Source organism: Cavia porcellus, unplaced genomic scaffold, assembly GCF_034190915.1.
Source record: "Cavia porcellus strain 051 isolate PalLab524CR breed Dunkin Hartley unplaced genomic scaffold, mCavPor4.1 scaffold_1, whole genome shotgun sequence".
Taxonomy (NCBI): Eukaryota; Metazoa; Chordata; class Mammalia; order Rodentia; family Caviidae; genus Cavia; species Cavia porcellus.
The window spans coordinates 83,956,534-83,974,933 of NW_026947484.1; the positions used below are offsets into that span (position 1 = coordinate 83,956,534).

Sequence of the window (18,400 nt, forward strand, 5' to 3'; positions counted from 1 at the left end):
CACTCTTTCTTAGGTCATTATGAAATTTGTCCCAGATCTGAAGAATCCTTTGTTGCTTCCATATTTAAAAAAAAATTAACAGGGCAGATGAAATTATTTTCCGACTTTCTAGCAATGTACAGCCTGTGTCTATGGTATTATAGCAGAGTGATACATGACGGAAGTTTTTCTGTTGTCTCAGAGTAATGAAACAGAGATTCATTAGAGTAATATGCATAGAAGTACCATGAATATGAAAACAACCCAATGACTGAACTAAAGACAATACTGACAAAATATACTCACGCCTAGAGCATTATAATTTATTTTTTATTAGATTCTAAAGAAAAACAGCAAGCAGCCATCTCTTAAAAATACCTTTTTTCTTTTTTGGTAAGCTAAAGTAGGAGCTGGGAAATAACAAATCCGCACATCACTTAACATCCAAATAGCCCTAATTAGATAGTTACTATGAAGAATGCAATAACCCTATGAAATTGCTCCAGACTTGTTTGGTTGATACATTGTGTCAACTTGAGAAGTTTAAAAATTTAACTAAGAGATTCAGCAAGGATCCAGGATCCTTATTTTGTAAATATCCTTAGCTTGTGCAAGAGGAGGGCACAGAGGTGATGTTGAATGCTACACTCACTCTGGTGGGGGGTTAGCCTACTTACAATATAAGGGAGGAGAAGAGGCTTATTGTTACTCCCTTTTATTTTCTGGTTGCTTTTGCTGGCTGCTGCCTTCAAGTATTGCCCCAGTACCATGCCACTCTGCCTTGGAGCTGATTATGGACTGAAATCTTTGCGAACAGTGAGCTATCTAAACCTTTCCTTCTATCATTTTGGGTGTCAGGCATTTTGTTCCAGCAATGAAAGAAAAGTAACCAAGACAAGACTTCCAAAGCTAAATATCATCTAGCTTGCTACTTAATAAAAATTAAGCTATAAGAGTATATCTGTTCACTGCTCCTCAAAGAGATGCTTTTATGGACTGAAGACAGGATTAGCATGCAATATGTCTATAAAAAATTCTCTGAGATGAATTTCATTATTATGTACTGTACTGCAAGCCTATACCAAGAATAAAAACAAACAAACAAACATCCCACCTTCGGCCTGGAGATTTAGCTCAGTGACAAAATCGCCTGCATCCCCGGTACAAAAACCAAAAACCAAAAAACAAACACAAACAAACAAATGTAGAAATAAAAGGGTAAAACAGTATCAAAACTTTAAACAATTACCTTGAAAAGTGAAAAACTGAAAGCCCTTAAGGAACTGCGCTATCTACATAAATCATGACTAATCTTCTAAACAATGTGAGGCAAATGAAGTCAACCAAAAATTTGGATGGGATTTATAAAGGTTTTTAAAATAGGATATATGTTCTAACAAATGTTCTTCAGCCCTTGAAATAGAATGTCAAGAGCAAAATAAAATAAATACCGGGTGCCCACAAACCATTCAGTAGTGACTTTAAAAGGGAGCCAGAATAAGGCAGAGACCCTATTTATGAAGCAATGTGGGAAAGAACGCATGGCAACTACAGAGGAATTCTTTACTGAGTTGAATAATTTTAATGCTTTGTTGTCAGAGCATCATATGGAACATTTATAATTAACATTCTGTAGAAAAATGTTGAGTAAACTATATTAATTTTTTAATATTATTTTTGGGATGAGGAGGATTGCTTTGGTTTTTACTCATTAAAAGTACATCTGGCTACTAGAGATGACCTAAAAAAAAAAAGATAAAGATATTTCACAGCCTGGATATGATGTGAAATTGGAGAATATGTTAACGTGTGCTAACAGCTGTTTTAAATGAAGTGGTAGAGACAGTACCGTGAAGACAGATGCAAACATGCCTGAATCGTAGGGCACTCCTACAGCAGCAAATGCTGGGTCAGCATTACAGAGGGTTATCAGTAGCTGCCGTTCTTTATTTTTTTAATTACATTTATCTTAGGGGTGGTGATTTTCCATGAGCAGCTTTCTCATTTTAAGGTGCTAAATTGCCCATCTCAAAAATAATCAAGTTGTTGTAACATCATCTATAATATTTACACTTGGATTTTTTGAATTGCTCCTATTATGCAAATCTAACAGCAGATGATATATTTTGAATTTCCATTTAAAAGAATACATTCTTCTCCCTGTTGAAATTTGTAATGCTATTATGAGCCTGGTTTCCATTTATCAAGCACTAACGTTTTCTTTTGCTTCACCGAGTACTCCAAATGCATGCAGCTTTCTCATTTGGATATAGTTAATTTTTCCATAGATCATATACAAATGAAAGTCTCTGACGATAAAAGGACTCAGTTGCAATAGTAATAAAATTCATAATACCAATGATAATCTTAATAATTCCTAATACTTATTAGGTATTTTCTTAGTGCCAGACTCTTCTGAGAGTTTTATACATATTAATTCATTTAATCTGCCTACTACTTCAAGGAGGTTGGTATTGTCACTCTTAGTAAACTTATTATAAGGAAGAAATCAAGGATTAGAAACATGTCTGAGAAAGCTTCTCTGAAGCAAGAAGAGCCTAGGACTCTTTAATAGGAAATAAATTTTTTAGAAGCATATGGGATCTTTCAAGAAGGTATGCATTAAAGAGATGTCATGAATATATTTACAGTTAAAACCTTAAACATATGCTCCATCCAGTAAGAAAAATTAAAGCAGACTACTATGGTCTAAATGTGTCTCCTCAAATTTGTATGCTGAAACATAACTGCAGTGTGATAGCATTGAGAGGTGGGAACTTCAGGAAGTGATTACATCAAAAGAGAGAGAACTTTCGTGGAATTAGAGCCCTTTAATAAAACAAAAGTTTGCAGCGCTGGATTTGCCATTCCTTTAGCAACCTACACAGTCCTTGAGAACACAGTGTTTCTCCTCTCTGGAGGAAGAAACACCAAGGCACCGTTCTGGAGGCAGAGACCATGTGCTTACCAAACATCAAATCATCTAGCACTTTGGTCTTAAAGTTTCCAGATTCCAAAAATGTGAAATAAATTTCTATTGTTTATACACTACTCAGTATATGGTGGTTTATTATGGCAATCCATATTTTACAAGGCATTTTTTTAAAAAAACAGACTAATAAATAGTAGTATTAAGGTATGTATTATCACATGCAGTCGTTTCTTCTCCATTACTTCTCATTCTTTCATAGATTAAACCTTTTTGGTGAACTAATTACTATTAACTATATTAGAAAAAAAGTGAAGATCAGGTAGCCCTTTAGACTGGGACTTTGTTTCCAACCTCCTGCCTTCTTATTCAATATTCTTCCAATGTACCTTCCAAAATAATGCGTACTAAACAGCAAGAACAAAAATACCTCAAAAGCATTTATGTGTTACTTATTTTTTCAAAAAAAACTTACAGTGGTATTTTGGTTCATGAATAAAACTTAAACATGATTGTAGTCATGAACCAAATTAGTGGGGAACAAAATCAAATTTCCCCATACAGTTCAGTGTCACTGGAGATGTGGAGTTCATGAACAGAGGCAAAATTATGAATGCTTCTGTTCACAAACTGCATTGTGAGCTAACCCTGTATTTTGGGGTTGAAAACCACCTTTAAAAACTGCTGGTTCCAAGATTCAATTATTTATGAATGTGTATTTTAAATACCTCAGAAGACATTCTAGCTAAAAAAGCACTGATTTTGAATTAGGTATGACACACCTATGTGTCAAAGCCACTATGATTTCAAAAGCAGCTGCAAGCCAGAGGGGTCTCCTGGGAGAAAACAGTAGCCTTGAACCCAACTGATACAGATTATTAGCATTTTGACTCCATTACATACTAGCTATCATTTGTAAAAATGTTACTTGACTTTCCTCACTTACAAATTCAGAGAATTATACCTAGCTTTTGAGGTTGTTTTGCACAGTAAAGATAATACATATAAAATCTGTTATAAGGTACACAGCATATAAAATATACGTAGATAATCATGCCTATTATAATTTTTATCTTCAGTTTTGAATTGTAAAGAAGCATTTTATTTTGGCTTTGTATTTAGACTTGGTAAGAAAATTTTAAAAATCCATGACAAATTTGTTTTTTTAAATGAAATGTTAATTCTAATCTTACTAATAAAGCATAGCACTGTCAGCAGTAATTAATTTTAGAATAAAAACTTTTTTATCCAGACTGCAATAATTAATTTTAATTAGTTATAAAGCATTATGATAAATAACCTGCCATTAATATACTTGGGTTTATACAAAATTGAAGATACAAAAAAAAGCAACTGACATATGTAGATAACCTATAGAAAAAATACACTTGATTATATTTGCAATGTTATGGCTTTGATGTATTTGGACCATTGACAAATATCCATACTATGTTGTTGTTTCAGATTAGTTAGAATGTAGACTAGACCATGAAACTCAAAATGTAGTGTTTGTATTGTTCAGAATTTTACTGTCCAATGATAAAATGGATCATTAGGAAAAAAGATAAGGCTGGGTAGTTGGATCTTCACTAAGTGACTTAAGGACAGACACATCCTCTCTCATCAGGAAAGCATCATTAGAAATGTGGGCCAGTACGAGCCCTTGCAGAGGAATAAGAAAACACATGGCCATTAACTGCCCTCGAGACCTTCCCTTTCACTCCAATACCCTTGACCCATCATTCTTGCCATTTTCTGAAGCAGTTGTAGAAGTTCTCTTTCACAACTGCGTTAAAAGGTATGAATTTTAAAAAAGGTACAATAAAAGTACCTTTTTCATGAAACATAGCGCTGTGAGACTTCCGGCTCTTCCCCAAAACCAAATAACCATGCAAAAGGTAAACACTGAATCAGTTCAGGACATCAAGGCAGTCAGGATGGCACCAACTAAACATACTCTTGTGTTATAGCTCATATCTAGCTGTCCCCGCAAACCTTCACGTGCTCACAGGAGGGGCTTTTCAGAGCTGAGGGGATACAGTGTGTGATCCTGGGATTAAGGGTGTGTGGTATTAAATTAGTTCACTGATTGGAATTAGAATAGTTTTGAGTAGCATCATCAAGAAGGCTGGTAGCCTAGACAGGACAACAAGGAAAGGCAGGCTGGCTGCTGGCAGCTGGCAGGTGGTTGCTTGCTGCGTTCTGCCTGCCATCCCATGTACTGTTTCTCCTCTGGGATACCCCTGCTTCCATACTGCCCATTTTGGAGCCAATCCTATGGACTGAAACCCACATATACTATGAGCTGAAATAAAGCTGTCTTCCTTTAATTTGTGGGCTTTAGGTATTTTGTCCCATCAACAAGAAAAGTAACTAAGACACTCATGGGAAAAAAGAAAAAAAAAAAAAAACTACAAGAAATGCATTAGAAAGTGGTATGAATGAGGAGATAAGTATATTTGAAGCTAGGTTCCACATTTTTTTAGGTGGTCAATGGTAATGTGTCTTTTACTGTACTACTTTTTTAAAAAAATATAAAGAAATGATACTTTATATCAGACCTCATATAATGTGTTTATACACATACAAATATTGGCATCTATTTGTTCTTTAAAAATATTTTTCTTAAATTATTAAAGTAACTCTTGTTCAGCAATTACTATTTTCTCTGAGAAACTGCTTAAACATGAAGAGTATTCCAATAGTGATTAGATTTGTCAAAAATTCTTTTGTGTTTCTATACTGGTTACTTTATAATTCAACAATTTAGAAAGTCTTTTGTATTTGTATCTCTATTGAATTCAACATTTTTCTCAGCATAAATAAAATGAGTGTGATTTGGAAACATGCCATAAAGCAAAGCATCTCCATTTTATAGAAGCCCAAAAGCACATTGGTGTTCATACACAATTCCTAATCCTTTTTATTTTCCCCTCTGTCATCTTCACAAAGGAAATTGGGTAAAAGTTGTTTGCACATTTTAAATTGTGCATGAAGGCACTTAACATTTGAATATAATAAACCTTTCTAGCACTGTGCTATCAAAGCTTCCTGTATAGGTGGCTCCTTGGTGAGTGGGCATCCTGTTCCACTTGGTGGCATTCTCTGTTCAGTGACTGCGATGTAGTGTGATTGACAGCTGCGTTACATACTTGGTGAGGCATCTGGCTAAGATTAAATGCTGTTCACGATTGTAATCTAGATTAAAGCTCTCTATGTAGCCCATGACCTTCGATTAAATGCTTCTAACTTTTGCATAACACATCAAATGGAAAGGCTTTTGGTTTCTAGGTCAGTTCTAGGTTTAGAGTGTATTTGTAGGTATAGAGCTATAGAAGGCAGGTTTTAGCTTGATTAAAATGCTTCTATACTGTTAAAACAGCACACAAATAAAATGGTCATGTTTCCAACTATAAACAAGGAGGTTACTTTTGGGTCCCTCAATATACTTTACTGCTCAGAAGTAGAAAACAACAAATTAAAGAAAATAATGACAAAGTGGCAAAAGTACAGCGGTACCTTGGTTCAGAAACTTAATTTGTTCTACAATCTTGGAAACGATAATCACATTTGTGTTGAAAATACGGTTGAAGTTGTGTTTGTCACAGAATTTGCAAACAAAACCAAAACTTTGCTGAACACCTTTGTGAACCAAATTGTTTGCAAATAACAGCATTCATGAGCTGAGGGAGCACTGTATAAAGAAGTGTTAGTACTGGAAGACTGAATTTTGATTGGAAATACCACTCTACTGTAGTAAAGGTAGGCTGATAAATTTTTCAAGCAAGATTATGCTAAATTCTCATCTTACATTCATTTATTTTTATTCCTTTTTTCCATTATTTTAATAATGTGCCATACTTTTCTAATAAAAATACTATTTCTCTTCCTCGTTACTTCGACTTATTATTTGGAGTCTTGGGTCAAGAAATTGCTAGTATTTTACATGTTAAAATTGAAAATATAGGGGTAAACTGTAAAGCCTATATTTTAACTATGCAAACATATTAATTACAGTTTCTAAACTATATTAAAAAGAAATTATCTAGCACTATTCTGTCTGAATTAACACTGGTAAAATCTAATGAACTTAATTTCCTTAGTGTGAAAGTAAATTAACTCTTGAATACCTAGTAATTTTTGGTCACCTAAAAAAGGATCATAACACTGTTCATCACCAAAGTAAACTGATTGTGAGGGATTTTTATAAAGTATATCTAAACCATATAATACCATCTTGAGCTTGTTCGAATGCTGAAAGTTATTTCTTATTCTCCCAAATCTGGAATTCAGTATATTGCTGCCACTGGTGCTTGCTAGGAAAGCTTGTAAATAGTGTTCCAAATTTTGAATTAATTTTGGACACTATGAATTCAGACAGCATTTGGTTAGAGAGATAAAGTGGTGGCCAGCATCAAATTTGGAAGCAGAGTAGGGGGAAATGTACTTCACCAGTTAGAGATAAAAATGCTTGAACCATGCCATCCTATGAAAAGTTGGGTTGGAAGCTAGCCTTATTTAATGTTTTACAAAACATCTGCAAGAGGATGAATAGTGATGCTTCGGGTATGAAAACCTTCAGAGCTTTCCTGCACACCCGCAAGGAAGAACGTGTCATGTGAGAGCCAGCAGCTCTGGCTGACTGCTCCTGCACAGGGAAGGATTTAAGTGGCACTATACGTTATTTTCTAAAGACTTTTCAATCCAGTGTGCTACTACAGCTCAAAATATTAACAAAATATGCAGTGCTGAGGATGACTCCTAGATGTTTTAATATGGCATGTGAAAAGGATTTATGATTGGAGAGAGGCAAGTAGAAACTGTCTTTCTCATGCTTCCAAAAGGGAAATCACGCAGGTCCAAGAGTAACCCTCATCCATCAATCCCTCAGAATACACTGTTAGCTACAATTGTGTGATGGAATACTGAGCAGTCCTCAAATTAGATATACAAGACATTTCCACTTGCTTAACTTACATTAATCATCATAGTATCAATCTTAATGTTTAGGTTCTTCCCAGTAGACATACAAATTTATTTACAAAGAAATAATCTCTCTACTTTTTAAATAAAGTTAGTTTATGTATCTCTTCTGACAATTACTAGTTCATGCACAGCCATCAACAACCATTAATAAACTGGGCAATGCCAATTTCCTTTCCATCTAAGAGCACCAATTACATAATCAAGTCTTCCATCTAAGCAATAGGATAATGAGTAATGCTCTTGTGTCCTATGCTATCAATGATACTTTGGTGTTGTTTACAATATATTTGCGTGAGGAAGAGACAATGAACTGATTCTTAGGTACGTACCTTCATAGTTGGTTAATATCCTAGGTAAAAGTATGTTCTCATGTAAGTACTTAAAACCAAGAAAATGAGAAAAACATCTTCATCTCCTTACCTTCTATTGCTGATAGGAGAACTCGAGAATGATCATAGGCAATGACATTTGCATATCTATTCTTTGGTTTGTTTACTTCCAAGTTTGAATGTTCCCATGTGAACTGCTGGCCAGGGTCAATTGACTTTAAAAGAAAAACAGCACAGACAAAATCAATATTGAATAACACAGAATTATAGGCATTTATCACAGCAACAATCATGATTTAAAAAGAAAATTCTGAAGCCACACTCTATCAAGATGATTCTAGCTGTGGAGGTGAACACTAATATAAATAGTGGAGCACAAAATGATTAATCATAGTAAGCAGCAGTGATAGTCACCAACATTGATTCCAATGAAAAAAATCAATGTAGATGTCCTGTTAATATTGGAAAGACAGGTTTTTATACTTTTCCTCTTTCTTGCTACAGCTTATAAGTTTGTATGGTTCAATATTCCTTCTGGTTCTGTGAGCACTGTTTTATTTTGATTTTTCTTGCTGTTGGCTCCTATCTAGAGCTGAGCTCAGTCTTCAGGTTGAGTGCTCCTTTAACAGCTCACTGGGAACAGGCTGTGGATTCTTCTCCATACTCATGACTGATGACAACTTTAAGGTCTGTCTGTCTCTTCATAACACACTGTGGCCAATATTACGGGTAGCTATACAATTCAGTTAATAACAACAGTAAGAAAAATAAGTCAAATAATTACTCAAAACACTAATTTATAATCTATGGCAGACAGAGTACCTGTTTTCCTACGTACCATTATATTTTTCCACGTATTATTATTTTATCATTAAGTTTGGTTTTTATTACTTATTGTAATCTTAGCTTTTCTTTTTCATCTTTCTTTGATGTCACAGTGCAGCCAAAATTACTGAATAATGTCAAATATTACAGATATACACTATGCAATTTTATAGTTAAATTAAACTGTTGTTTCAAGATCACATTCAGCAGTGATTACAAAACACTAGGTGATCTGTTAATTTCCAGCAATAGCATATAAATCAAAATACATTTTCTTTTATCACAGGAAACTGGTACCTTACGAGTTTTAATTTCACAGAACATGAGAACATGAGCTGAATAATAGTATTAACATGATTTTAAATGTTTAAAATGAAAATTTCAATAGTAAGTAGTTTAGTATAAATTTTTTTTGAAAAGTTCATAAAATATTTTAGTTATTTTTGATGTACGATATTTTACATGTTTATATGTTTTTAGGTAGAATTTGAAAGCAAAACATACAAAACTACTATATATATGTAAAAATACATATATCCTAGTAAAAGACATAGACTTCAACACAACATAAAACTCATAGGTATAAAAAGCCAAGTGTGTCAATAGTCTTGAAAAGTCCCCAAACACACTATTTTCAGCAATATTTAAGAAGGAATATATGATTTTTCATGTCTTAACCTGTATTAGTTCTCTATTTACAAAAGATTCACTCATTGAATACTCTGTAAAACAACTGGCCATGCTTTTACAGTCTAAAGAAGAACATTACTAAGGCCTTCCAAAGTTGTTCTAGGGAAATGTATCATCTGCCCTGGAAAACACAATCCTCTCCAGGTATTATTCCATGATCAAAAGGACTGAATTCAGTTGTCTGGAAGGTAGCATTCAAGTCAATTTGAACCTTGTTCACACAGAACACCTGTACACATTGAACTCCCTTAAAAATATCTCAAGTTTCTGGGGATTTAGCTCAGTGGCCTAAGTTCCCCAACCCACTGGCATTCCCTAAAGCCAGAATTTCAGTATCTACAGTCTAACTGAAATCCCTCCTATTACTCCAACCCATTCTTCACTCTATTGCCAAAGATGTTTTCTGAAGGGCAAGTGTGTATGTTTGGTTATTCTCCTGCCTCTGGGTGGGTTTACAGCTCCAATTCTAAATTCCTTAGCCAGAGCCTTACCTACATAAGTAGCCACCTATGCACATACACTATACCTGCATTTGTAAATGGCTCTATAATTTACTTGAATGAATAGAATTGGTGAACAAATGTGTCTGACAAAAGCTCATAAAGAAGTTGGGCATGGTGGCTTATGCCTGTAATCCCAGCACTTGGGAGGCTGATGCAGGAGATCGTGGCAAGTTCGAGACCAGCCTGGGCTACAAAGTGAACTCAGGGACTGCCTGAACTGCATAGAGACACCCTGTCTCAAAAAAGACCAAAAAATGGCATGGAAGTAACAGAATGATAAGCCCTCAATGTACAGTGTACCAAAATTTTAACTTTTCATACACAGCTTAAGAATTAACTACATAATCCTGAGATAACTGTCACTGCTATTTCACTTTGCATTTATGAATATTAGTGAACAAGCCTCTTATGTATTATTCAAATATTCCAGGAAGCTCCAGAGCTATGACTAGCCAGTTATTTTGGTAGAAGATACTTCTCATGGCTTTGCTTCACTCAAACCAACATCACCTACAGGTGTGTAAATGGCATGCATGTCATTTTAATAAGGAAACTGTATATTTTGACTTGAACACACTGTTAATTGTGCCACAGATTTCTACTCTTGCCACACATTCCTACCCTCTGCATGATTTATTTGATACCTACACTGAAGAATTTACATACACTGAATTGGTAATGGAAAAATGAGTTGTGTGCCATATATGCTAATATGCTTAGTCAGAATATTACTTAAAAAATACAAGAGGTTAATTTCAAAAACAGCTGCCAATTTACTACCCTTTACATATAGTACCATTTCATTTTCACAACTGTTGAGGTTGATATTGTTTTTTTTGCATTTGGGAAACTGAACTAAAGAAAATTAATTCATTCAGCTTGTTGGAGGCCTTTTCTGTCACAGGCACTGTATCTTTGTTATTTGGCTAACTCACACAGCTAGACTCAGAGCTACCCTCAAACACAGATCTGTCTGAATCCAAAGCCCAGCTGATAATTACCAGCTAGCAATCAATAAGCCACAGCACTACTGAACTATCCAGGAAGCTCTGCACTGTGAAAGAAAGAAGCCCGATAGTGAAACACACCTAAAGGTAACTATCCTTTATCTGGCCGGTCTGAATAATATTTCTTCCCAACTTATCATCCTGTGTCATTCTGGGACAATTACATAAGAAATCACATTTTAAAAATGAGTTTGGCTTCCCATGGTTGATAAAACAGATGGGGTACAGCTTACATTTATTCTTGTTTTACAGATCAAACTAACGTTGATTAAATAATGCTGACTTGTCTTTGTGCAACATAGCTCTCATCCATCTGTATCTATCTGTCTGACTGAACGTTTAACAATACACAGCATAAGTCATTATTTTTGGAACTTGTCAGAATGCTGAGAGCAGTAAACTCAGTAGAGAAGAATAACTACCAAAAGCAGGTAAGGTAGACCAACATCTTTCAAATATTGAAAGAAAAAAAAAACTCACTAAGGAATAGTTTCCATTATGCCTTTTAATAAGCTGAAGATACTACGGATGTATGATTCCAATCTCAACTCATACTTTTTAGGCTTTTCATGGTGCTCATAATGATGCCATCTCTTTGTTCTGTAGTTTGCTTTGCTGCTGTGTCTTAAGTGGAAATGAAATGACCAACATAGATGGAAAAACAGCAATGCAGACCTTGAGTAAATAGAGAAGTTGACTGAATTCACCCTCATGTTTTGTCTGGTCTGCCCTGACCAGGAATCTTTCCACCACCAGCTCACACTGAAGCCACCTCGATGTTACTCATAGTGACGTGAAGTAAGCCCCTTTCCCTCATGGACTTAATGAATTCTTTGGGGTGGGGTACTGCTGGTATTCTGAATGATGAGCTTGACTCAGTTCTCTCTATTCATCCTCCCAGCTTCCTCTCTCCAAAGGACAGTGTGACAACCTTATTGTCCCAGCACTCAACCCAAAGTACCACTTTCCCTAGTTTGCTACAGTGTCCTTTGAGGAGGACTTTGCAAGTCAGACACAAAGCAAGGTAGATTTATTCAACCACAAGTTGATTAATGGACTTTGAATAAATTATATGAAGTTCATACATTATATTATCATAGAATTCAAGCACTGGATTCACAAACAAGACTGTTTTATCGTACTGTATTTGTTTCTCTAGCCATTCAAAAAGACTACATAATAATGGATCCTGAATGGATCCTACGCATCTAAAACTACCCAGATCTCAGTCTGTTTTACTCCCTTGTCTACTCATCTGGTACTGGGCAGCCCTCCTCACAACAGTTTCAGACTAGATCATTCTAACCTTAACAAACCTTCCACTCCCGGCTTTACCCTACTGAGAAATAAGTGACCAAGCAGAAGGAAAGTCTTCCTTGTGAATAATTTTTACATTTTTAAAACTTTGTTTTTATCATAGTTTGTTTGTATTACATCTTGGAATTTATTATATACAGAAAGTCTCAATTAGATGTTTGCTAATCCTATTTAGTCTTGAAGAATGACTTTTTTAATCAGTTAGGACTTTGAGACAGGTAAAAGGAAAAATAAGCTACATATAATAAAGGTTTATGTTTTCCTGAATCCTTGATTTAAAAGCCAGAATTACAATATAAGTATTTAAATAACAGTTATAATTATACTTACATAAATTTACTGTTTTCTTTGAGTTGTACGTGTAAACTGGTTTTATCTTTTAAAAACTTCTAAAAGTAATCATCATTATTATTATTGTTCTGTGAATGAGGAAACTGAGGTACACAGAAATTAACTCTTCCACAGTCAACAATGGTAGGTGGAGGAGCCAGGTTTGGGTCTGGGAATTCTGATCCCCAAGCCTGAAGTCACAGCCACCACGCTATTCTTTTTGTCTGATCAAATGGGGGGAAGATCTCTGATTGTTTTCAAGTTTGCCTTTCAGTTATTCTCTTAAAACACAGTACAAGGAAGGCTAAGATCAAACTCTGTATAGTACTGCTAACCTGTATTTACAATTCTAAACAAAGAAAAAAGTGATCATAAATTTGCACCTCAGATTACAGCCACTGGGTAAAACTACATCCCAATATACCCAGGACCTTTGTTGGTAAAGTTGACATCATCATAGGGCAATGACTTTCACTGGTTCTGCAAAATCTAACCTTTTAATCCAAAGACTATACTTCACAGGGCAAAACACCACATAATAGCATTTATCCTGTGTCTCATTTTCCTTTGGCTTCATAAAGAGAAAAAAACCTCAAAATATTCCTTCGGAAACTCATCAAAGAGAAACCACAAAATAAGGTCAGATTCATCCTGTTTTGGTATGTTTTTAAAACAACTAACAAAAATTTAATTATATAGAAGGAGTAGAGCAACTACTAGCCAAACTATGGGTCAGGTTACTCTTTTTACAGGCATTCATTTGAACTTTAAATGACCTCGATTTTCCACAGAAATACGATCTTTCCACATAGCTCCCCATCTTGGCTCATCTGACGTTTACTTGGTGTGGTTTACCCTGAGATAGTCACAAGCCCTTTCTGAGGTTTGGAAGAGGAATCAGGCTGAGAATGAACAATTCTACAGTGAAGTCTTTTTCATTTCCATTCGTCCATATTCTGTCTGTTTGACTTTCTATGTGAAATTACCCACGTTGCTTAGCTGAGAAAAGCCCGATTTTGTACAATTAACAAAGGCCTGCAGCTGACATAATGAGTGCCTTAAGGAAAAGTGTCTGTGCTCAGTGAATGAAGCAAGGGTAGGGAATGTCGTGATGACAGAACGACACCAGTAACCACCAGTAAATCAGAGCATAGGGAGATATGATTGAAAACTACGGTAAACATTTAAATTAAAAAAAATATGAGAGTAAAAGTCAAATTGTCATTAATTCTCCTCAAAATATCCTCCCCGCCTTCATATCTATGTATCTCACCATTCTTACTGCTCTCTGTGACCGTTCTAGAAGCGCTTCTCCATGAATGTCTTTAGTTGCACTGTCCTGGGTGTCTTCACGTTCTGAATTCAAAACGTTTATACTTCCAGTCGTACTGGCTTTGAGAAGAGCCAGAAGTCACGGGGCCAGATCCAGTGATTAAGGTTGCTGAGGACAAGCTCTAAATTTTTTACAAGCCAGGCTCATGTGGCATTTGGCAGGATGATTCACCAAATTTTTGATCATATTTTCTAAAGACATTCATGAAAGATTTCCACAACTGCTCTAGAAAGTGGCATTAACAGTGGAATAAGTGCCCTAGAAGTGGGGATGATATATCTTTTACAGAATAAACACATTTAGTGTAAACATTCACTCTATATTTTTAACATACTTCATAACTAGACTCAGAGGAAAATTTATGAATGAGTTGCTTAGTTTCATCATTGTGGGATGACTCATAACATTTAAAAAGAAAACTAGTGAAGTTGAAAGATGAACTGGCTTTTATAAGTAATCACATTCCTACAAAATGTAAAAAAATTCTAATGAGGGGCTGGGGATTTAGCTCAGTGGCATAAGTGCCTGCCTTGCAAGCAGGCAGTCGTGAGTTCGATCCCTGGTACCAATAAAAAAGGAAAAAGACAAAAAAAAAAAAAAATTTCTAATGAACATTTTTTTTTGCCTTGCATCCTATAGATAGATATATTTAAGGCTTTTAGCATGTCCATGCTTGACATTTAACAAACAGTTGCTTTGTTAAAGTTTTGAAAGCACTCTCACATTTAGTTGCCAATGTGAGGAAAAAATACAGATGAACTGCAAAACTGAAATATGAAAAAACTTTTGTTAATGTTAAATCTTATTTTATGGCTCAGAAAAACAACAACAAAAAACACTTTTCCTGAGCCAGGATCTTGTTATGCAGTTCATACTGGTCTTGAATCCACTTTTTAACCCAAGCTGGTGTTGAATTCACAGCAATCCTTCTGCCTCAGCCACCCAAGCTCTGAGATTGCAGATTTGCACCACCATGCCTGGCTAGAAAAATCAGAATTCTAAACCCAAAATGAAATGAGAAAAAGCGTTGCTTTCTTCCCTTGATGACAGAATAAAGAATATTAATCACCAAAAATAACTTCCTATATCACTTTGTCACCAAGTGTTTTTAGTGCAACTATCTAATTGAAATAAAAGTTTCCACAAGTGCTGTTTGTGCACAGAATATGCACTAAGAAACCCCTTTATGTTGATATCATTGATCTTCTCTGGAGAGGTAACAATACAGCCTGCTACATATAAACTTCTGAGAAAAGAAGACACTCAGGTTAGTCACTATACATATGCCCATGGCACATAGGTGTCTTATGAAGTATGTACAGTCTAAGGTGTCATGTATATTCTTTCTTCCTTACATATGATAGGTAAACTAGAAAGAAATGAAGAACGTGCCATAATCTAGGATTTGAGTTTATTTCTAAACTAAAATATTACTTTCCAAAAGTAGTTGTTTAAAATGCACATGACTTAACATTGTAAAACAAAATACTATATTAGAGGTTTCATTGTAATTTTTATATTAACCTTTTTGGAAACTTGGGACTCATTTGAGAATATTGCCACAGGGGTTAAGATTTACCTGAGGTTATTTCTTTAGTGTTTATCATACAGTCGATTTTAAAATACCTATAGGATAAGTGGCTGAAATATATTACAGGTAAGACACAGTGTGCAATGACTTTTTACTTCTTAGAAACTTAGAAAAGTAAGATCCCTCTCAGATAATAGAAGGGTAAAATAAACATACATTGGAATATACCAGAGATGTATAAAATCATTTTATATAAACTGAATGGCTTGCTGCTAGCACATGCTTGATGTACAAACACTGCTCCTAACCTTGGCATATTTGAAATTCACTTTACGCTAACACCTGTAACAGCTTTTCAATGCGTGATTTCCAACTTTTGCATTTTCTACTACCCAGATGAATCACATACTTGCAGTCTTCCAGGTTGCAGTTCTGTATAGACAATATATATATATATATATATATATATATATATATATTTTTTTTTTTTTTTTTTTTTTTTTTTTTTTTTTGCATAGCACTATGTGCTTAGACAATCATTTTAGTGTTCGGTGTTCTCTGCATTAAAGGTCTCAAGGTCAAAATGTTGGGAATTGTGGGAAGAGTGGAGAGGTTCTGATCAGATGGAAGAATACATTTCCCAGAACCAAGCTCTGGTTGGTTGTGTACAGGTATTGGTTGTGTTTCAGATGAAAAAACCTTACATCTCACTTTACATGCGCTATCCCAGAGGAATTTATTAACAGGACTCTAACTCTCTAGTCTACCAGTTTGAGCAGTAAGCTATATAAAAAGTAAAGACTATTCCTACATTTAAGTAATGCTTATTGCCACTTCAGCAACACTGAGATATATCAAACTGGGATATCAAGGTATAAGACGAGAAGGTGCTCAGCCTGAATCAATGATTCATCCTTATTTAACTCACCCGTGGAGCTAACAGAAGCAGGGAAAAGAAGTGAGCAGAAGATATGCTTCTTAATACACATTAATCCTGCTCTCTAATGAGTCAGCAATTTAGCCTACTGAGAACACCACTCGCTTCTTCTTTAAGGGAAGGTGGTGTGAAGGGAGGAATGTGACAGTGAATAGCTGGTTGGATATGAGTTCAATTGCGGAGCAAAGACGACAGTTAATGAAATTTTTAAACACTGATAATGCAGTTGATAGACATACTCTTTCATCTTTTTTATCTAGTACAATGTTCTACAGAATTTAAGACCATGACAGAAAGATTAAGTCTAATTATGTTTTTTTCTTTTTCTTTTAGTGCTCTGAGAATGGAAGTACAATGTTCTATTGCTAGAATATTAAACAATTCAATGATCAGACGTGTCTTCAGATACAATATGTTCTCTTTATTGCAATATATACTAATATACTTCTTAAAATTTACCTGCACAAATACATTTAAAGAAATGCTAAGCTGGTTGATGGTAGAGAAAGGAAATCACAGAGACACAGAAGGTAGAGCACCAGGAGGACCTATCTGGACCATGAGCCTCTTGGCCTCTCTGGAAGATGGCATATATGCAGTAGCATAGCTCAGGTTTTGAAGAAGGTACAGAAGGAAAGTCACATCGTGAAGGTGCTTTTCCTGGACAGGAGGCCAGGCCAAGTGTCACTCAGCCTTCCCCGTCTATAACCATTGCATTGTGCACCTTCCTCAAAACCTGAGCTATTCTACTACATATCTATGTCTGCTATGCTTCAGGAGCAGTACCAGATATAAGACTGACTCAAATTATAAGTTTACTATCATAAAGTTTCATTACTTGTGTTAAAACTGGACAGTAAGCAAAAGAAGTTAAAACTCCAGATGTGTCTATTAGTTTTGGTTTAATAATACATTCATGCAACAGTTTTATTTCCAAAATTTTGTGGCTATGAAAGACAAGCTGTAGCTTTCTATATAATTAGACTTCTGAGAGTGAGGTTTTTAAGTCTAGTATATATTCTATCTAATTAAAAATAAAATGACAGGTGATCTCATTTTAACCCTCATGTTTCCTTAGCTAATAGCACTTCTGTCTCCCCTCCATACCACAAATTCTGCAAAGAAAGATAGAAAGGTGATGCACATTCACTGACTGGAAATGAAGAGGTACAATGGATAAAAGGGTAGAATAGTATTAGAGGAAACTACTGAGAACTGTAAGTGACTTATAACTCATGAATAGCAAGCTTCCAATAACAGATTTAAAGACTATTCTAATGGTTTAATGGATAGTACTTTAATAGGATTTTTAGTAGAATCCTTCTGAAAGTACGTCTTCAATAAATCCATCATTAACAAAGAACTGGACTGCTTCACTATATAACCACAGGTTACTGGATTTGAACACAAAGGAATTATGGCAGTTGTCACCCTGTATTACTATCCTTGTCTCAAGTATTGTTAACTATCATGAGAGCGGTGGCTGTATGTTTAAAATGTAGGCTGCCAGTGAAGGAGGCATATTTATGGTAAGAGAAAGCAGCAGACATTGAACAAAACACAACAAAAAGCTCACAATTGTAATATTTATGCATGCAAAGACAAAAGAAGGAAGACCAACTGCAATCTAAACTTAGAGGTATGTGACTGAGAAACTGAAAACCAGCTGGAGTTACCTCTAAAATGGCTTGGTGAAATTTTGGG

At 35.1% G+C, this 18,400-nt stretch overlaps 1 protein-coding gene across 33 annotated transcripts in view; it reads right to left on the reverse strand.

Annotated features, from left to right (window-relative positions):
- Ptprd (protein tyrosine phosphatase receptor type D) overlaps nt 1-18,400 on the reverse strand; it is a 2,079,748-nt gene that overhangs the window by 62,729 nt on the left and 1,998,619 nt on the right. For all 33 annotated transcript variants that reach the window (XM_063251000.1, XM_063251078.1, XM_063251071.1 and 30 more), the window contains one exon: nt 8,315-8,438. In XM_063251000.1, the coding sequence (XP_063107070.1) occupies nt 8,315-8,438 (124 nt within the window). The remainder of the gene's footprint in view (nt 1-8,314; nt 8,439-18,400) is intronic.